At 36.3% G+C, this 23,010-nt stretch overlaps 1 protein-coding gene across 7 annotated transcripts in view; it reads left to right on the forward strand.

Moving 5' to 3' along the window:
* LOC106868269 (dystrophin) overlaps positions 1–17,108 on the forward strand; it is a 182,946-nt gene extending 165,838 nt beyond the window's left edge. For 3 of the 7 annotated variants that reach the window (XM_089356862.1, XM_014913458.3, XM_089356863.1), the window contains 3 exons: positions 68–245; positions 1,640–2,207; positions 7,521–17,108. In XM_089356862.1, the coding sequence (XP_089212988.1) occupies positions 68–245; positions 1,640–2,207; positions 7,521–7,639 (865 nt within the window). In that variant the 3' untranslated portion in view covers positions 7,640–17,108. Of the gene's footprint in view, positions 1–67; positions 246–1,639; positions 2,208–3,258; positions 3,509–5,343; positions 5,411–7,520 lie in introns of those variants that run through there. The other 4 variants (XM_014913465.3, XM_089356865.1, XM_052970287.2 and 1 more) reach the window with 2 other exon arrangements.
* Positions 17,109–23,010: the final 5,902 nt, after the last annotated feature.

Here is a 23,010-nt window from a genome sequence, read left to right on the forward strand (position 1 = left end):
GTAGTTTGTGGCTATGTATTTTCTCTCATGTGTATATTGAAACCTGCTTAATTTATTGTCCTTTCAGAAATCTATATCGGCAGTTGGCTGAAATTCGAGATAATGGAACAGATAGCTGTAGCAGCTTATCATATGGTGAAGACATTGAAATGGAGAAAGAATTGGTTGAAGCTAAAAAGGAAGTTGTGGACGACCATAATCTAAGGCTGAATAAACAGCTGAATCGAGTTCATGTCATGCTGAAGGTAAAAAAAAAAAAAAAAAAATTACAGGGGTTGGATGAAATAATGGAAACGCCTTAAAATTTCAAACAAATTTATTTTAATGTGGAGTAGGACCGCCTTTGGCAGTAATTATAACTTGAATTCTACAAGGTATGGACTTGTACAAAGTTTGAATTGTTTCCAAAGGAATTTTTGTCCATTCTTCATCTGAAACAGTCTCCAATTCTTGTAGTGGAGGATATCGATTTCTTACTTGTTTTTCTAAAATGCACCATAAATGTTCAATAATATTGAGATCTGGGGACTGTGGTGGCCAGATAAGATATCTGATATCTGAAAAGAAACAGCAATTTTAGCAAAACATATTAAGCAACTCTAATAATAAATCAAAAAAACATAAAATTAAACAAGCTTTTGACGGTTTTATAGATATTTCAAAATTATGATGCTAGGTGTTTCCATTATTTTGTTCAACCCCTGTAGAATCAAATATAATTTGAAATGGTTGTGATAATGCAAGTTGGTAGAGGTGGGGTTCTGGTATAGGAAATGAGAAATGAGTGAGAGTGTGTGATAGATTGGGAATGGTATGAAATGACGGAGCCAGAAACTGAGGTGTAGCAGTTGGACAAGTTGTTCGTTAATTAAGGTAACATTTGCATAGTTCTTATATTTGAAAACCTGTCAGGCAGAATTGAAATTGGAATATATTTTCATTAAAGGAGAAAAAAAAGAGAAAATAGAAAGCTTCTGACAATGCACAAATTTCACAAAATCCTTATATTTCAGAAACAATCTGGGAAATGTCCATTTATACAGGTTCCATTAATCCCTTTCTTCAATGTTACAATACTTCAAGCAAACTACAACACTTTTATAGTTTCATTAATTTGAGCAAAAAAGAGCAATGTCTATAACTTTTTTTCAGTTTCCTTCAGCTGTAAGACAGGGATTATTTGGTTGGGATTAATGTAAATCCTGCTTAGTTTGAATAGTGAAAGATTAGTGTGCTTGGAGTTCGTTAATTAGAATTGTTAATTATGTTCTTGATTTCCGTCATTATTTGCTTCATTAATTGTACAATTGAATGAAATTCCTTTGCTATGTAAATACTGTTCTCTTTCTTGGCTGACATTTTTGTCTACTGAAAAATATGAAGAACAATTAAAACATTTGGCATTGTTAAAATTACAGAATTCCAGATTACTATAAAATATGACAAACTGGAGTTAATAGCAATAATAGATAAAATTAACATGATACTGATTTTTCATTTTTACAATTTGTGTTAATTGATGCTCCCATCACCATCGAGGATTTCTTTCAGAGACAAAAGTTGTTTTGTGTGCATTTTTGTACATTTTCAATAAACTGTGTTTGTAAATGTAAAATGAATCTTCTCTGTTTCCTTGTAGAATAATGCAGCAACTGAAAAATACCAAAATCCAGTGCTAGCAAATGGAACTAACCATAATAATTCACCTTTAAAAAATGGTTACCACTTAAAGAATGGTTATAATCTTGCTAATGGATTCCATATTCCACAGAATGGTTTTAAACCACAGACAATAACTCCATTTACAAATGGTTACAAGTCATATAATGGCCTGCAAACCCAAAATGGTTATAAACTACCAAATGGTTTCCTTCAACAAACTAATCCTCAAAATGTATTTCCAATTCAGAATGGTTTTCAAACCTCCAATAATTACCAGTTCCAAAATGACCATTCTTCACAAGGTGGCTTCACTTTACAGAATGGGTCAGAGCATCCTGCACTTCTTAAAGAACCACCACCTTATTCCAACATGACCAGCGTACCTGAAATAGACATTAATTTTGACCAGTCCACCATTGACTCAACTCATAAGTTTGATGTTTCTTCACCATGTTCCTCAATTATTTCTCCAAGTGAGGCAGAGGAGGAAATGGACAAATTGGTGAAAAAATTGAGAGCATTTCCACAGAATCATTCTTACTCAGGTAAGTGTGTGTGTGTGTGTAAACAGAAGTTAATTGAAACCCCCTGATCAAATATCTATCCAGGGTTCCATGTGTTGTAGAGAATAATGCCAGACGGTCTGTTTTGATCTGTGATGCCAAATGTCGTATGTTACCTGGTCGAATTAATGAGTGCAGAGAAAGTAGATGGAGTGAAAACTCTAGAACAAATAGATGGATTGGGGATTTAAGGTCCTGCTTCTGTTGACTATGGAAGCTTTACTTCTTCATGCAAAAGGTAGATTTTACAGAAAGAGAAACCTTTGGTGCCAAAAAAAAAAACTTCACATTTCCTAGACTTGTTGAATATCTCCCTTTTAAATAATCTATATTCAAGTTGAAGGAATCGCTGAATGACCACCTAAACGGTTTCACTACAGAAATAATAAATTTTTAAAACCCTATTATTGAAAAAATCTTGTGCAGCATTTGTCTGTACCCGATTTAGATAAGGGAGGTAACTGTTCCTCAGTAAAAGGGAAGTAAGCCATGATTTCACTTTAATGTAAGACTCCTCGTCATTGGTTTTTCTGTTGAGTGAAACGGCCATGTTTCCAGAGGTAAATTATTCAAACCCCAAAGAATTCCTTTCAATACATGGCTATGATGCTCCCCAACTACTGCTGCACGTATCATCAGCCACCAAGGGACATGCTCAGCTGGTTATGGTCAAACAACTGACAAGCAAATCTGTGGTGTAGAGCAGAATATTTGCTGTAGCCCATCTTTTATACCAAGACAAATCAATGTTCAGGATAATACTTCCAAGCAGTTAAGATGTGAAGCCATGAGAGCCACTGCCTGGGACTGCATCCATGCAATTATTATTTTTATCATTATTATTATTATTATTCCTCTTCCTCCTCCTCCTCCTCTTCTTCTTGCAATCCAATCAGTTGGTACATCATTTTTTTCTCTTCATCAAATGGCAAAGTGTGTACGTATTTTGTTCCTTCTGCTTCGAAGCTGTGTCCAGCTGGAGCTCTAGCCTTGAATCTCTTTTATTTCTGTATCAAAATGTGTTACTTTGTAGACAAAGATGGTGACTCCATATCTTCTAGTTCTTGTTCATATTTTTCGGCTGAAAAAGACTTTTCATATTCAAGTAAGATGACATCACCTGCACGTGCACTCATTTACACACACACACTCATGCGCGCACATGCACATTAGATACTTTACACAAAAATATTTATTTGTATTGCGAGATATATATTATAAATGGCTTCTGCTGTTTTGTTAGCTTTTTTTTTCTATCTATTTATTCAAATGAAATAATTTTGAATGTAAGGTTCTGCAACCAAAAAATTGCTCTTTAAGAAAGTTTATGACAACAGTTTTTTTATGCGAATCTTTACTCTATAAACTTTACTTTTCCTCATTGATATTCTTCTTGTTTGTCTGTTTATTACTTGGATGTATAAGTTTATACACATATACAGCTGATGGAAGCATAGTTCTGCGTCCAGTACAAGCAATCATCATCGTTTGACGTCCACTTTCCATGCTGGCATGGGTAGGACGGTTTGACTGGGGGCTGGCAAGCCAGGAGGCTGCACCAGGCTCCAATCCGATCTGGCAAAGTTTCTACAGCTGGATGCCCTTCCTAATGCCAACCACCCCGAGAGTGTAGTGGGTGCTTTTTATGTGTCATTGGCACGAGCGCCAGTCAGGCAGTACTGGCATCGACTACGCTTGAATGGTGCTTTGTATGTGCCACCAGCATGGGGAACCAATCAGGCAGAACTATGTATGTATGTACCTGGTCAGTTCATTTTTATAGTAATCTGATATTAATTTTATGGAGCACTGTAGTGGTAGACTTTATATTTAAAAAAATGTATTTGTTTCATTGGAAAGTATTTCATGTGTGCACACACGCATACAAATTGCTTTAACGAGTAATTACGTCCATGTTGTAGTCTTGTTATTTCAGTAGCTTCCACCACTCAACACTGCTTCTTTTGTAATTCACTGAAGAAAAGTATTAATCTCTTTGTGTGGTTGACTTTTCCACTTCACTTTTGCTACTATAATGTTGTTGGAAATGCATGAATGTCACATAATCTCATCTTTTTATAAATGGTGATGACTTATGGATGAACGAAAAACTCAAAAGGTTGATTAATTTTAATTACTTGTTTTAAAAACATTACCATATACGTGTGTAATAAGTGACACATAAGGTCCACGGCCACCATCATCATCGTCATCACTATTATCATGTGTGTATCTCATAACTATCTGAAAAATAAATGGTGGATTGTGAAATCTTTAGAATTTCCGAATTATGCTGACAGGCATGACATGGTTAATATTTCTGCTGCAATAAAGACATACTATCATTCTATCAGACTCCTGCTTTCTGTTAGGAAAGGTCTTGACTCTAAAGTCCTAATCCCAAAACTCTTTTAATCTGTATCAGAAGACATCGAAGTACAGCTGACATGTTCTTCATTACTCAGCACTAAATTCCTGAGAAATGCAGAGAGCAATCTTTGTGGATGTATTGATTCCTGTTGGGTGTTCTCAAAGTCTGGATGGCCACCCATATTTGTAATGCTTGAGTTGTTGTTAATGGAGAGATCGTTTAACAACTGTTTGTTGAGTGTGATCTTGTAGCTCATACTCCAGACACTTCTACGAGTCATCATTGCAGCAGCTGTTAAAGTTTATAAGTGAATAAGCCTGACAGAACCATCCAGAAAACTGGGGTCTTCTGCCAATGGCATCGTCTCTCTTCTCCACTTTCTAAGTACAAGAGCAACAACAAACCACATCCTCTCAGTTTACAGGCAGCATTATCTTCAATGTCTCTACACTGGATGAGGAGATTGTAAACTGCTTCAGGCAGGCTTCTGTACGCTTTGGAGAGTTCGGAAAGAAAGAGTTTCTAGTGTTCGTGGGGAACAACGAACTTAGTTTTGTGATGAAAGGAGTCTTTGTATAAGACTTAAGATTTATATTTGGATTTTGAAACAAAATACTCAATGACATAAACAGTAGAGCTTATTAGTGTGTGTATGTGTGGGTATAAACATTCAGATAACACATACATAATATACTCCTAAATAAATATGTATGACTTTATCTTTCCTTCTCTGGTTAATTCTTTCAGATGAAATGAGTCCTTATCTTAAATCTGTCTTTCGAATAGACTTGTAACTAGCACCATATTGAAAAAGGTTTGTGATGCAGGTTGTTTTAGTTGTCCACGAAATGTATTAGGCTTTGTAGAGTGCAACTTAACCTAGAAGTTAACTGCCTTTGCCTTGTGCCACCAAATACTAATTGAAGTAATGTTCTTTGCATCTATGAATTATTTCAAGGGGAAGATTACTCTGCCAACAATGAATTAGCCAATGGAGGGGGCCCTCTTGTGCTGTCACACACAATGCTACCATGAAAATAAGGGACACACTTGACAATGTAGATAAAGATTACAGGTGTTAGTCATAGATTTGCTCAATTGGGATAAAGAACATGAATTACCATTAACACTTAATTAATGGAAACTAATACTTTGGATTTGCTTGTAACACATTCTTAGCAATAATATTTGCTTGTATTTTTTTTTAATGCAACTGATAAAACCTACCAGAGAACAACCGGATGAGAAAGCTTATATCTGATCACTCCATCCTTCAAATCCCACTTCACCATCTTAAAGAAGAAAAGACATTTTGGATAATGTAGTCCTAGCATCACAGCTAGAACACCTTGTGGTCATATTTTATGTGACCAGAAACTAAACAAAGACAACAAACAAGTTTGAAATAAAAACCTTCAAAAGGTGAAGATTTCTGTTCCTCAAAATTCAGTTTTGTCCTCTTTCAAGTCCAAATCTTGAAATTGCAAAGCAGACATCTTAACCATGGTTTTACAGTTAAGATATTTGGTTTATAATTACATCGTTTTGGATTCAGTTCCATTGTGTTATCTTTAACCATAGCCTCAATTCAACAACAAAACCTTGTGAACCGAATTTGGAATTTGGAAGGTTCATTTTTGCTATAGACTTCATCCATCGGCCAGTTTAAGATTTAGGTTTCCTTTTACTAGTTTTGGTGATCTTGAAAAAAAGATTATGGCTTCATCCCTTTCTCCTAATAAAGTCAATTATTGATTTTAACTTTAGTTTTCAAATTTATTTAAAAGCAAAAAGACAATATTTTACCAGAAACAATGTTTAATAATATAATTTGATTTTTATTAAAATATATCAAAGATTGAATATTATAAAGTCTGATTCATTGTTGTGCAATCAAAGTTCTCTTTCTCTGAACTAATTGGCAGCCAAGAGGAACCAAAACAAGAGCAAAACCTAGAAATCCTTTTGTTGTTTTCTGTCTTTTATTTCTTCCTTAAACCTTATTGAATTTCTGGAAAATGTCATTTCCTTGTAAGAGAACCTCGTCCTTTGCACAGGAACTAATTGCTTCTGGTTATTTAATTTAACATTAATTATCATCGTTTAACGTCTGCTTTCCATGCTGGCATGGGTTGGACGGTTTGACTGACGAGTGGTAAGTCAAAAGACTGTACCAATCTCCAATCTGATCTGGCAAGGTTTCTACAGCTGGACGCCCTTCCTAATGCCAACCACTCCGAGAGTGTAGTGGGTGCTTTTGCGTGCCACTGGCATGGGGGCCAGTCAGGTGGCACTGGCATCGACCCACTCACGAATGGTGCTTTTTGCGTGCCACCAGCACAGGGAGCCAGTCAGGCGGCCCTGCCATTGGAATGGATTCCTGTGTCCAGCTGATACTCCTTTTGTGAAGCTTGGAGATAAATGGAAAGGAAGGAGGCTTTCAGCTGAGAACACAAAGAAATCAAACTAAACCCCAGAAACCATTTGCTACACTTCCATTGCACCACTCAACTGCCTTTCTGTCTGTAAGAAATCCTTTGAACCATTCTTGTGTTATTGATTCCTCATTAGTTACTGATAGGAGTGTTTATCCCAGCTGATGTAGTTTCGCATCCTATATTGTGTCAGGTGATTTCCTTATCATTATGATTTGTTATATTTTCTAAAAATTTTATGGCTTTTTTTTTTTTTTCATTCTGTTCCAAGTTTTGTAAATTTGGGTATTTGTAAGAATTGTTAAAAAAATTGTATTACTGTTGGCCTCTCTTCATAACATAAATAAACTCACTGATTGTAACTTTTTAAGAAAATAAAATTAATTTTAATTATGATAGATTACTCAATTTTTCAACTTTATTTGCTTGAGTTAATGTATCATTGAGATTTTCTTTTTCTTTTTCTTTTTTTCTTCTTCAATATTGCAGCTTGTTCAATGTCAGAATTTACAAGAACAAATGAAGACCTATTTCAAACTGTTGATGGAGTAAACACAGCTATGACCAATTTAATGAACCGTGTTGCACCACCTCAGGCAGCAATATAAAAACTTCCATTGTTGGATGCAGATGAAGCAGAGGAAATCACTGAAGCTGTTGGAATTTTTTTTAATACTTTGTTTTCTAAATGGGTTTGTTTATGATTGAATTAGTTCCAATTATTCTGTGTTGTCTGCTATGTTCTCATTATTGTAAAGAAGGTGGCAAAATCGTTTGCACATCAGACAAAATTCTTAGTGGCGTTTTAAATCCCACTGAGGTCAACTCTGCTTGTCATCCCTTCAGATTCTATGAAAAAAAAGTACCAGTTAAGTATTGGGGTTGGTGTACTTGACTTGCCCCTCCCCTCAAAAATTGCTAGCCTTGTGCCAGTTGATAAGTGCATCTTATAATTATTGTACATTCAAGTTTTTATTAAACACCAATTGTACACTCAAAAGAAAAAGATTATTTAACAAACAGCCCTGAAACCCTTAATTTTAACATAGTAACTCACCTTAATTCAGGTAAATCAGTGGATAATAGCTGTTCACATGTATTTAAAAACAAATTGTAGCCTGAAAGTTTCATTTCAACACAAAATCTCTCTTTTCCAATCTAAGGTTGATTGTTCAGTGAATTATATTCATAAAATGGTTTTTTTGTTATTGTTTTTTATCTGGTTAGACAATCAACCAATAAATTTAGATTATTTGTTGTCGATGTGGTCACATGACTAGTTAATGCCCTTCCTTTGGCATCTCTGTGAAAGAGATTTAAGTGTTTCCATTGTCAGCTTTCAGTAAGAGAGAATGTGCATCGAAGAAGTCTGTCTTTTAGACACATCTCAGATACATAAACATTTTGTAAATTCACATCAAAATCTCAACAATTTCAATTATAAACATTTCATTACAGTATTGTTTTATTTCTTTTGTATCTTTCAGACACATTTTAAGAACCATTTTGTACATAATTTTCTGAAAGGAATCTTTTCGCATATGTTTGGATTAACAGGTCATTCATTTATATGTGCATCAGCAGATTAGATATTGGTAGATTAGAGATGGTCCAAGTCAATGGATTACCAAATAATTGGGAGGCTGACAGTTTATATTCTTTCAGGATTAAGAGAGAGATTTAACTCTCAGACAGCAAAGTCCACCTGACTGTGAATAGGTATCACAATTAATAACAGGTTGTAAAGAGCTCTGTCAAATTAACAAGTGCTTCTTTTTAGCTAAAACAGTATTGAGATAAATCCTGCTGTGAGTCCAGCCAAACAAGGAATGACTTCCACAAAGGTGGCTTACTTTTGGGCTGTCTTCATAACTAAATAGGTTATAGGACTTTTGTAGACTAATGTAAAGTCAAGGCTGGTCAAATTAATGTCTCAGTAGAGATAGTAGTTAGAAGTTTAAGAATTTGTGACAAGTACAGGTGGCCTACACCATCTATAAACAATTACAAGGAACTTCAGTTCCTACTATAAACAAAATGAGGGAGCACTGTATATTTCATGAGTGTTTCACTTGCTTTCAATTGTTAGTTCTTATCTCCTCTTTGTTTATAACTTAGAAAGGTCTGAGTTCTGTAAAACTAACGGCCCTTTAAATACAGGATGATGGCCTCTTCACTGGCATCCAATAAGACTTGACCACAAGATCTATAATCAATATCTACATTTTCTGATGTGATGTTTGTGCTGTCAGACAAACAAATCAAACCCTTTTGTTGGCCCTTTTTCTTTTTCTATTTTCAGAATCCACTGGGTTTGTTTTCGTCAAGTAGTCTGGTTAGGTTTTTAAAGTTCCAAATTTATATTTGCAAAGTTATCAATCAAAATGCCTTTTGTATTCAAATATCATTCCAGTCTATTTGTTTCCATATGAGGCCCAATAAACCAGGCTACAACCATTTGTTCTTATTTGTGGCTGGAAGACAAAAAGTTATTTTGAGATTCACTTTAAAAGTGAATAAAGGAAAATTTCCTTATTATAATTTGTATTGTTGTTTTGACTCCAGTCAACTCTGATTCAACAGGACTCTCATGAAAGCTATTCCAGTTATATCCATCTCATCCTTCTCTCAGGTTTTGCACATCTACATTATCTCTGTCCTTTTCTTTTTCAAGATTTTAGCATGTATTTGGTGAGAAAGTTGGCTATTTTATTTAGCAGGTTGAGTGACTATGAAATGGCTGTTAGGTTGACTTGATTTCATTAGACAGAGTCTAACAAAGAAACATGATGGTTTTTAAATAAATACAATGTTCTCGAATATAGAAAGTTAACAACACGTATTGTCTAAATGTACAGAACTTGTTTGTCCATTTTAAGACAGAACTTTATTTCGTTTTGAAAATGTCATTCAAATGCTTTCCTTTGTTTCGCACACATGCTTGTGGCCTAAGCCAGAGCTTCTGCATTTTGCATCAAGCCATGTTCTGAGTTATTGCTTTGGAAATAGCAGCTTTCAGTTCATCAGGTGTGAACAGTTTATTGATGGACATCGTCTTCTAGAAATAGCTGCAAATGAAATAATCGCAAACCAAAAGATTAGGCAGTTAAGCCAGCCATGGCCCCTCATTGCACTGACAACATTCCTGTAATAATGTACATGGAAGCTGTGTGGGTGGTCACTTTGTTTTTGTTGACTCACCCCTCTCTCAGTATGTTGTGTTACTCTGCATGTTCTCTTCTTTAAAAAAAAAACATGGAATTACCACATGAAAGTTTACTATGCAACACCACACACTTCATATTAACAGTCAAGCAATTCTCACAAAGTTGTGGATTGTTGTTTGACTCGGCAGAAGTTTTGCCTTTTTCTATAACCAGACATTGAAATGTACTTTGTCAACGCTTGCCATCTACTGCCCACTTTGCAGACATGTCTCCCACAAACTTTTTCTGGTTTTCCCAATCTTACCATTTTATTTCTTGCAACAAACATATTCTTATAAGGACAAACATTTTAATGAATGTGCAATAAATTTCACACAACATTCTGAAAGACTTAACAGTGCCATGCTTTGCTGCAGAACTATTACGGCCCATTTAATGGCCTTTTGCTATTCCTCATGGTCAGGCAATAATGCACACCTGTTAAGGGTTTCCTTTACAATGCTGACATGGTCAACCTAAACTTTTCTCCTCATAATGATATCAAATTTCAACTGACCGTTTTTCCATGAGATCCTACATCAAAAACACAAACAGAATTTTCGTTGTGTTTAAGTAACCACTTAAAAAAAAAAAAAACCCCCACCTTCATCACAAAATCACAATGGTGCACATTCCACTGCATCACAGCAACTGAAATATCATCCTGCCTGTGTGTTGCTCAGCATCCTCAAGTATGTGACCCCGTCCTCTTAAAAACCTTCATCTTTCTCTGCCAGACTCTATAAATGTGTCTTAAGGTTAATCTATTGACAAATATTCTAAATGGTTAAATGTATCCAAGTTGTTACCACTGATTTACAAACTCCAAAGCAAGCAGGGTTTAGTTTCAATCCTCGTGATTACAATAAATAGTCCAGGGGTGTTTGAAATTGTTATTTAGCCCTTGGTCAGCAATGGTTAAATAAGCCTATGATCAAAGGTGTTTCAGCTATGACCATCCTGTCTTTTGTGCAAATAGTATATCCAGGACTACATTATTGTCTAACGTGTACTATTTTTAATGACAGTAAGTAGTGATTCGAGAGAGGCCTGGCTGCTATTTCTAGCCGGCCAAGCAACCCAGGTGGGGGATCTTGTTAAAAATGGTTGTGAATGTCAAATGTGTTGCTGTTGTTTTTTTTTTCCTCCCCCTTTTATGATCATTTGTAAAACATCATTTCGTTGAACTGGTTTGCTCTTAAATGTGAATGCTTTTATTTTATTCAATTTGTGAAATAAGTGGGGGTCTCATACATTTGTTTGATATTATTGTGTAACGTTGTGTGGTGTCCAGACAATTGTCACAGTCCACTGGATTCTGCACTAATTAAAAACATTAGCCAGCAGGAAGATCTTCAACTTGCAACATCCATCACAGTGCCACTCTAAACAATATAGAATGGACAATTTCATTTCTGTCAATCCTCTTTCTAACAGAAACCATTAAACTCGCGAGGCAGCAAGCGGGCAGAAGCGTTAGCACTCCAGGCGAAATGCTTAGTGGTATTTCATCTGTCTTTATGTTCTGAGTTCAAATTCCGCCGAGGTCGACTTTGCTTTTCATCCTTTCGGGGTCAATTAAATAACTATCAGTTACGCACTGGGGTCGATGTAATTGACTTGATCCCCTTGTTTGTCCCCTCTAACCCCTTGTGGGCAATAAAGAAATAAGAAACCATTAAACTTGAATCATTGAAGAGACCATAACTACATTTTCAATTCTTATCTGTGAAGGTTCAAACCTTTCACATCCAAATATCTCATTGACTTAACACCCAGTAAGTCTATGATGCTCCCACTTATTTCCACCACAAATAACTGCGATTGCTGCTTTTTATGTCGTGTTTAACCTGTTAATCATTGTTTTTCTCACTTTAATTGAGCTCCCTAATTAACAACTGTTAATCAATGACAAACTTTACCTTCTATATTACCAGTTACTTCAGAAAATACCAAATTTCACAGTTCTGGTGAGAGAACTAAAAATGGCACTTCATATCTCCATTATAATTCTTGTTTCTTGCTTAATTAAGAAAGATCTAATTTGTTGCTCGTTAACTCTTGCCATAAGTTTTAACATTGCTGATATCTCACCTGAGTTTTATATTTTATCTGATATTTCAACAGCAGACATGGTTTACCATATCCAAACTTTGCAGTTTATTGAAATGTGGGGCCAATTCAGAAAGTATTGATACATTTTTGTAACTTTTCATTCCTTGAGACTAACCTAAATCACTAAAACTCGTTAACTTTATCTCCTGAGCAATTTCCTCATCAATCCAAGACTGGAGAATCGTTCTGACTATTTTTCTGCAAAAGAAAAAGAAATATTGTTTGCTCTGAAATTTAATTTTTATATCTTTATTTATTGTTTCTTCTGTTATATTAATTTATTCACTAATGACTTGGAAAAATTAACATAATTTTCTTTTATGTAGATTTAGAAATTACTTTAGAATTAAGTCATTCTCTCTCTCACTGTTTTCCTTTGTCAGCCAAGTACTGTCTTAGAATTTGCCATTGTTCACACGGTGCCTATATACGTCGATAGAAATTTATTGGCCTTCATTTTACACACAGTCAATAGCTGTTGATAAACATTAAAATTTGACTTTGTCATGCAATTTCTGTAAACCAGAAAATAGTTTTATTTTTGTCTGACTTCAGAACGAAGACTGATTGATGAGAGGAAATCACTATCTAACGAAGGGACCAATTCTCATTTAATATCTTACATCATTGTGCCTTTCTCTCTCTCTCTCTTTTTTTTAAATATTACCATGACATGAAAAGGTCCAAATTTCGTTTCTCTTTGCAACGGAACCAACTGGATTTATTGCTGCTTTTTATTAACCAAGAATGAGTTTGTATCAATTTATATGTTTTGCCCTCATTATTTCTTTTTAAAGTAATAACAACACTATTTGGCTTTTGCCATTACAACTAACCAAGAGGCCAGCAATTCACATGTTACATAGAGATGTAAATAGGTATAACAGGATACAAGCAACTCGGCACCGTAGGTAGGAGCACTGTCTAATGGACAAGTGTTTCAATAGCTTTTTGGCTAAGTTCAACTCTAACCACACATGTCCATTGTACCAGAAGTTGTGACCTTCTCAACTCTGAAAAGTTGACTTAATTTACAACTAAACAATTATTGAATGTGTTTTACATCTTTTTAACCATAGATCTCTCCTAGAATTATTATAAATCAGTTTTGTATTCTTTATTATCATTAATCTGTCATACTCTGATTAAGAAAAATAAGTTTTCACTGAAATAATTTCTAAAAGAACAAGATTAACATTTTATCGTCATAATAATAATTAATGTTCTTCTGATTAACAAAACAATGAATCCCTATTTCTTGAGGTTAATGAAGTCAGTGTTGTCCCTCCTCCTTAAATTAGTTCCCTGTATCCATTCCTACAACACCCAAGCCGAATGTCCCTCTACAGCTCCCTTATTTCACTGAATGCCCCACCCCTCTCCTATATAATTCTCTGTATCCATTCATAATTAAGACACCCCAAGTCAGCCTACACTTTGCAGTGGATTTCCCCAAGTGAGGGGACCAGGATTGTTTCTAAGTCAATTTAGAAACCAAACTATTGCCATTGCGTTTAGCTTTCTGAAAGGTGAAATTTTCTAAAGTTTAACATTTGTTTTTTTTCTTTTTTATTAACCATTTTTAAAATTTTTATTTTAAATACTAATATTCTCTTTTATAGTAAAAATTAATCAGGTATTTCAGATAACTGTAGATTAAAAATAGCAATAGCAATGGCATTGGAATAAAAGTGTAAAATGTTAGGAAAACCGTCCAGAATCTCTGCACCAACATTAGTGACTTCCACTCAAGAGGAAGTTTCTTTTAGTGGTAGACAAAAATCTTCATTGTTGGGATAGAGTTGTTAGTTCAAATAGCACTCCCATCAGATTGATAAACATAAGCAGCATTATATGGGGGGAGTCAAAGCAGAAGTAAGGTATTGAGTACACTCTGTCCTCAGTCATTGTGTGTAATATATATGTTAGCTCAAGTTCAGTGGTCTGTCTTTACAGCTGATTGGATGCTATTCTACAGACAAAAACTTTCCCAAACCCCATTGACAACAGGTTTTGGAATTTAGATTTAGAGATTGGCTAAATTGATTTGTTTTAAAAGAATTGAATTTAGAATTGTGGCAGGAATTACATGAAGGAGATGATATAGAGACAAAAATGAAGAGAATTTAGTTTTCTTTGTCATTAACTTGAAACACAAACAGTAATTATAGAATTTATGGGGGGGGGGGGGGCATGGTTAAATTCTGAATATAATACAGAAGTTATTGGATGGAGAGGAGGAAGTATGTGGATTTTTCATTTTGATAGAAGTGACTTTAGTTGAGAATACACAAAGATTATGGGTTACCACCATTGGTTGGATTTCAGATCCAACCAATGCTACTGGGATGCGTTCTGTTACTTGTACAGATGCAGGAGCATCAGCTCTGGCTATTTGGCCGTGTTGCTCATCACAGGGGATCTGGTTTGTGAGGGAACTGCAAACGGGTCACCCGGGTGGACCCAGGAATAGACCAACAATGCATGCCTCGGATTTGAGCGAAAGTTTTAGACTTTAATAACAATAATTTCTTGTAAAATATTTTGGTGGGTCTGATTTAATTTTCTCTAAAAAATGTAAAAGAGGAAACTGCATGTGTGTGTGATAACAAACTTTAACCTTCTTTAATTACAAAGCAGAAGGCCTTGTTTGATTTGATGTGGTATTAAATTAACCAACAGAAACAGTGAAATAATCTCGTATTTAATTTTTAATCCAACTGACCTTAATGTTGCATTTTTTTGGTGACTCCAAGAATCAGAGCTGAAGCTTTAAACTGTCTTCATTCATTTATTTGGTGCTATATCATCATCGTCTTTTCATGTATCAAGTTTTTCCATGCTGGCATGGATTAAACAGGCTGGGGGAGGGAAGGGGGGGGGGTCTTTTTATCACCAATCACTTTGCAATGTAGGCTGGGTGTATTATTTTATTGACTCAACAGCAGTATTAGACGAGTGAGTTCTGTTCTACCCGGGACTAGAGCCTCCCCCTCCATCATGTGTAAATATTTATTCAGGGTTACTGCTTCAAGCTCCCTTCACATCTGCAGGCAATTGGAATTGAACCCTTTCCGTTAACTGTTGGGTTTGTTCAGAGAGCACAACTTTGTAGATGTTTCTCTGAAATGTAAAGGAAGGAGTTTTGCTAGCAAGGGAGTTCACAGTGTCAGTCTAAGAATGCTGAGATTAATGTTTGTCTCCAACAACATAGAGGGTTGGAGTTACCAAGGGAGCCCAGTAAAAATGACAAGAGCCGACTGCCTCGAGAGTTTGGTTCTCATTGTTGATGCTGTGGCCCAAAACATTTCTCACAGATTCACTTCATTTAGCTTTAAATAAGAAGTACAAACACTGAAGAATTGATGAGGGCTTCCTTATCTATGTTTAACTCTATCCAATGACACTGAGTTCAAATCCCACCAAGGTCGTCTTTATCTTACATCATTATAATGCTCAGTCAAATACCAGGACTGTTTCTCTCTTGGAATCCATTTAATTGAAGACACCAAAAATGGAATATTCACATCCAAGACCCAGCTATCTTGTCACCACTCTATGAACTCACTCAAATTGGCCAAAAAAGCAATCAGCACAACTTTCCTTGTGCATCTTTTTGAGAAGTCACTTGTCTATAAAATAATTGAGGAATCATCTCGGCTTACTACCATTATTTAAATAAGCACCTTTTACAGATACAATCAGTGGATTCTTACTTTCTTTGATGATCTTTAAAAAAGAAAAAACATTGATAATTATTTCGTGAAAGGTAACTTGTTAGAAATGTAAAAGCTTTTTAGTTTAATCTGTTTTGATTCTTGAAGAAGAAAGTGTAAAAATTAGGCAGATATGTGCATTTTTAGCAAATTTAATGTGCCATTTATATAACCTTGGTTTTATTTTTACTTCTACCAAGATACCTGTCTGTTTGTTGGCCAGGTATTTTATTTCTTACTCCTCTCTTTGATCAACTTCACTTACTTTCATATTACTGCTGCTTATTTTATCAATATCAATGGAATGCTAAGTCAACAAGATTTAAAATTGAGGAATTTACTAACAGTTAGCTAACCACAACCATTCTCTGTAGACAACTATTTATTTGGATGTTTTTGTTTCAATTCTGATGATTTAATTAAAAAGGTAAATAATGGCATTCAAACAATGTCATAGATACTATATTTTTACAACAGAGAAATATCCCCCCCTCTCCTCCACCCACACACACTTGTATATATATATGACTTCTTTTGTATATTTAACATTTGTATATAGATGACTACAAATCGGTTTGATTATATTGCTTCTTTTTTAAACAATTTGTTATAGAAAAATATTTTAAAACATTTTTATGTTAATCTGATATTGTGTAGTTTTTTTTTCTTTGCCCTGTTAATTGCATTTTATGGCTTCATCCATTGTATCATTAGCCAGCTCAAAGCTGTTTTTGTATTTGTAGCCATTTTACTATTGATAGCTTATTAAAGAATCTTCATCACGCTTTTATTACCATTATTAGAGCAGAAGGATGATAGAAATTGGAGAAAGACAGCTTAAATGCCTTGAGGTGTTTAGCTTTATCTCTTTATATTCTATCTTCAATTCCTCCATGAGGCGACTTTACTGTTCGTCCTGGTGGCTGTTGATTTAAGTTCCAATAAAGATCAATTAAATCAACACTCCATCTGCCTATGTTAAATATCATCATTATTATTTTCTGAATAAAAACTATTTCTCTATAACATTGACAACTAAATGCCTTTTGTTGTATTTCTTTTCATTTTCATTCAATATTTCCTTTTTTTAAACAGTAAAACATTCATCTTCAACAAATTGTTCTAACGACTGGAAATAAATGTAAAAATTTCATCCTGATTTCTTCGATTAAAAAAAAAAACATTAAGTTATGCCACAAACAACTCCAAGACATCCTCACCTGCATACATTATTCCTTGCTGGTAATTAAATCTTAAATATATAATTTCTTTTCCCTTATATTCTTCCCATTTGGGTTACACAAAGATTTTTGTGCATTAGTTACCAGATCTTATACTGCAGATCATCTGCTCTCGATAATGATGACACACACAGGTGGTTGTGGCTCAAGCAGGAATCAATAAAAAGAGGGCTTCCAATGAAGTGAGCATCTCCCACAGATCCTTCGACTACTGAATCACTTAAAGAAGAGAAATGAAAGGAACAGTCCACTCACATTAAGCAACTGTTGTTCACCCCTCTGTGTGTATAATGACTTAAAGAATATGGTCAGTTGGGATTAAGTGGATCAACAGCATTATAGTCACAGGTGATAGTGTGCCCGTCCTTTTTTAATAAAGAAGCATATGATTAGAGGAAGATTTGGCTACTACTTCTAATAGTACAGCCATATCCTGTTCGAAACCCTGGCTTTCTTTTGGACACCAAAGTTGAGAAATATTGAGCCTTGTTAGAACTAAGATGAGTAATTGACTAAGAAACCATTGGCACTGTAATGACAGTTATTTTACTAAATTCTTTGTTATTTTAAAAATTAATTGAAACAAAGGCAGCATCCTTCAATTTAATTTATCAATAATTGGGTGGGGAAGAACTACGGCCTGAAAGTGAGGTACCTAACAGATCCTAAAGCTTCACATACCTTTAGACATTGGCTCACAACAAATTTAGTTGCCAAAGGAAGTCATGTTACATAAATTTGTCACAAAGAACTGACCACAGAATCAGTTGAACTTTTATTCTTCAAAAGCATCCTTGGTTGAATTAGAGACAAAAAAATATTTGTAACTCATGACTTGGAATATATTCTACCTGTATATGATTACAGGTTAACAAAATACAAGCCTTGGTTTTAGCTGTAAATGAAGAGGTTCATGATAGATTCTGTCACGAAATAATTATTATGAATCCTCTGAATTCTTTTCATGGAGAGAATCCTGCAACAGAATCTACCAAAGTGGTAAGGTAAGAATTTTTAAAAAACAAACAATTCAGGCCCTCGTGTGTGGCTGTGCTCATCAAATACATAATCAACAAAACCATTTCGTTCAAGTATTAAAAAAAAAAACACACACACACCTTTCGAAAGTCTTTCACACGCTTGAAAGGCAAGTCTGCACCTAATGGAACTTCTCTAAAACGGTCTGTTGACACTGGGCAGTAGAAAGAGGTAGGACCTAAAAGACGAAGGTTGTAATATCAATGATTTCAGCTAAATTAACGATTACCAAACAAATAACTTTATAACTATTGTCAGTCAAGAAATATTGAGAAATAGACAAGCCCATAGCCATCTGAATGTTATTCAGGGCCAGCAGTCAGGCATTGCAGAGAGTGTTCCAGCTGAATGAATCAAAATTCTTATAAATTGTTTTGGTCTCCTGAATTCCAATTAGATTAGTTACACAGAAACCCAATCAAATGTTCTGCAGGCATTGTGCTGTGCCATTTTATTCATTAATGACCCGTTCAAAGGCAAAATGAGATATTCTTTTTGTTTCAGTCATTTGACTGCGGCCATGCCGGAGCACTGCCTTTAGTCGAGCAAATCGACCCCAGGACTTATTCTTTTTAAGCCTAGTACTTATTCTATCGGTCCCTTTTGCCAAACCGCTAAGTTATGGAGACGTAAACACACCAGCATCGGTTGTCAAGCGATGTTGTGGGGACAAACACAGATGCATATATACGACAGGCTTCTTTCAGTTTCCATCTACCAAATCTACTCAAGGCTTTGGTTGGCCTGGGGCTATAGTAGAAGACACTTGTCCAAAGTGCCACGCAGTGGGACTGAACCCGGAACCATGTGGTTGGTTAGCAAGCTACTTACAACACACCTGCACCTATATATTTAAAAAATATATATATTCATACATTAATCTGGTTCATATTCTTCTAATGAAAATGGTTGGATTTCTACCAGATTTTGCAACTGCTGCTAAAATTCCTTTGTAGGTAACTAATATTAACAGAACTTTCAGTGAATTAATTAAAACCTGGTTTTAAATGACTTTGACACTTGGATTATTCTTAGTGCAATCTAAATTTTTACACTATTAGCTGTGTGGTAAATTAATACGACAAGACTTGTCAACTTAATTTAATGCAAAATAACACGTCAAAATTAGAAACAATAGATGCCAAACTAGGATTGAAAGTAAACCACGACAAATCAAAAAAAACAGTGAACGTATTAAACTAGAAACCGGTGAACTAGAGGATGTAGCCAAGTTTACGTATTTAGGTAATAAGATAAGATTCTCAGGCGGCACCAACGAAGATATTAAGATGAGAAATAAGTAAGGCAAGGACCGCTTTCCACCTGTTAAAATAAGTATGGAGCGCAAGTGTAATTTCAATAAAGAACAAAACAAGAATTTTTAACACTAACGTAAAAGCGGTGTTATTGTATGGGGCTGAGACATGGAGAACAACAGTTAAGTCAAATAAGCAAATTCAATCATTCATCAACAGATGCTTGCGTAGTATGCTTAAAATCAGATGGCCTGAACACATAAGCAATATGGAGCTATGGCAAAGAACGAATCGAGTTTCGATTAGGGAGCGAATATTTAAGAAAAAGTGGAAGTGGATTGATAGCACAATTAGAAAAGACACACCAAATGCAGCGAGAAGTGCTTTACAGTGGAATCCGGATGGATATAGAAAGAGGGGTAGGCCTAAGAACTCGTGGCGTAGATCAACACAAAAGGAACTAGAGAAAGGGGGACATTCATGGCAGTGTATAAGTACAGAAGCGAGAAATTATGCGACATGGAATTCAATTATAAGTGGCCTATACTCCGCGTTGGAGGGTTAAAGGCAAGAAAGAAAGAAGCTGTGTGGTAAGTAGCTTGCTTACCAACCACATGGTTCCGGGTTCAGTCCCACTGTGTGGCGCCTTGGGCCGACCAAGGCCTTGAGAGAGGATTTGGTAGATGGAAACTGGAAGAAGCCCATCGTATATATATATATATATATATATATATATATGCATGTATGTATATGTTTGTTCCCCCACCATCGCTTGACAACCGATGTGGTTCAGCAAAAGACACCAATAGAATAAGTACTAGGTTTACAAAGAATAAGTCCTGGGGTCAATTTGTTCAACTAAAGGCGGTGTTCCAGCATGGCCACAGTCAAATGAGTGAAAGAACAATCCTCCAAATCGTCATTTAATTGAAGACAAAGACCAAAAATAAACGGCAGGAATTAACTCTGCTAGAAATGGCAGAAATGTTTAAGCATTATGGAGTTCATTTATGGTTTGAGCTGAAATCCTATCAAGATCAACTTTTGCCTTTCATCGTTTCACAGTCAATAAAGGACCAGGGGTATACTGGGGTTGAAGTAACTGACTAAAAGCCCTTCCCCTCAAAATTGCTGACCTTGTAACCCCATTCCCACCCTACATCCATTGTTTTCACAGACTTCAACCTAATCGTTGTCGCCCTCATTTCTTTGCTCTGCAAAAGTTAAGTGTTTTGGCAGAAAGTGATATTTAGCATCAACAAACACCTTTCGCTCTCATTTTCGACCATTCTTCCCTGCAGAAGCTGGTTTGCAGTTCTCACTTTCTCTTCCCATTCTCCACTAATTGTTCATTCGCTTCACCCTCTGCATCGGCCAATATTCTTGGTTACACTACTAAGTGTCTCTGCATTCCAGACCCAGGGGGTAATTGATGAGTCTGTGTCTCATCGTTCCCACCTTTGCACAAACCACTCACCTCTATTTGCCAACACTTAAGTTTGTAGGACTAGGGAGCATGTCATAGATGAAGTGAATGAAAAAACTGGTTCTGGCTGGATCCCATCCTACCTTTCACCTCACCACAATCTCCCCCACCCCAAGCAGGACGGTGTCCTTCATAGCTACATTGTACCCATTCATGGTCAATGCCAGCCTCCTCTTCCCCCTGTGGCATGTAAAAAGCACCCACTACACTCTCGGAGTGGTTGGCGTTAGGAAGGGCATCCAGCTGTAGAAACTCTGCCAGATCAGATTGGAGCCTGGTGCAGCCTCCTGGCTTCCCAGACCCCAGTTGAACCGTCCAACCCATGCCAGCATAGAAAATGGACATTAAACGATGATGATGATGATGATAATGAGCAAAGCCTTCCACAATTTGTAGCACAAGGACTTCTGAGCCAAACTGCCAGACTATAGATGCCATTTGTCTCTATCAGACCTCTTCACATGTAAACTCTCCCATTTCATCAACCCTGCTTCACCTCTAAATAAGAAATTGCTTAAAGTAACGCCTCGACAGTGGAGAGACTAATTTTCAACAGCCTTTTCCACTTCCACACAAAAACATAAACCTCTCATTCTTCTTCCTTGTAACCAATAACTCTCTCCTCTTGCACCCTTCCCCCACCCAACATTCCCTTCGTTACTGATAATGATTCCACCAATTATCTTCAGTCAGCCAAGGCATCTGTTGCAGCCATCTCACTGGAAACTTAACTCTCAAAAGATTAACCATTCCCAACAATCACTCTGGGGCATTCGATATTCTTAACTGTGTTAAAAAGCAAAATATGGAGAAGACTCAGAGAGATCCAATACCTTTAACAAGTAGGGATTTGTAACCCCTTTCCAGGACTGCTGTCCCCCATTGCACAACAAAATGCCTGCACACCTGGACAACTGCAATGGCAATCAGCTAAACCAGATTGAGAGAAGCTGTAGAGGTTTTGAACCTTTGTCACCTTAAGTATGCGAAGGCTGGAATTGTGGTAGACAATCTGTAACAATCAGGGATCACATTTCAACCAGCAGAAAGATGATTTCCAGCAATACCACTATGGAGCACAGTGAGGTATCTAAGCCATCCTGGTCAATGCCAGTGCATAGCTGGGGTATTTCCAGTCATAACAACTTGCCTTGCTAATGGTCCAGAAAGTTAAGAGTGAGAGTGAAGCTGGTCACCCCCAAACACAGCCCACTCCCTCACTATGATCCAACTTCAGCACAAGTCAGAAATCAGGCTCTTTCAAACCACAAACACATGGTGAACCTTTCATTGCAACAATAAGAGAATCATGCAAAATATCTGCAACACCGAAACATCAGCGTCATTTAATGTCCATTGTCCATGCTGGCATGGGTTGGACGGTTTGACCAGGGCTGGCACACTGGAAGGCTGCACCAGATTCCAGTCTGATTTGGCATGGTTTTCTATGGCTGGATGCCCTTCCTAATGCCAACCACTCCAATAGTGTAATAGGTGCTTTTAAGTGTCACCAGCACAGGTGCCATTTGTGTGACACTGGTATCTGCCACAACTGCAATTCTGCTCAGCTTGGTCATTGCCTCCATGAGGCCCAACACTCAAAAGGAACTCAGCCACTTTGCCTCTGTGAGGCCCAATTCTCCCACAGTGCTCTGTATGTGCCACCAGCATGGGTGCCAGTTACATGACACCAACACCAGCCACAACTACAATTTCACTTGGCTTAATGGGTCTTCTCAAGCACAGCATTTCACCAAAGGTCTCAGTCACTAGTCATTGCTTCTGTGAGGCCCAAAGTTTGAAGATCATACTTCACCACCTCATCCCATGTTTTCCTGAGTCTACCCCTACCACAGGTTCCCTCCACAGTTAGAGATCAGCATTTCTTTACACAGCTGTCCTTGTCCATACAGATCACATG

The sequence above is a fragment of the Octopus bimaculoides genome, chromosome 8 (genome assembly GCF_046866305.1).
Source record: "Octopus bimaculoides isolate indiv1 chromosome 8, ASM4686630v1, whole genome shotgun sequence".
NCBI lineage: Eukaryota > Metazoa > Mollusca > Cephalopoda > Octopoda > Octopodidae > Octopus > Octopus bimaculoides.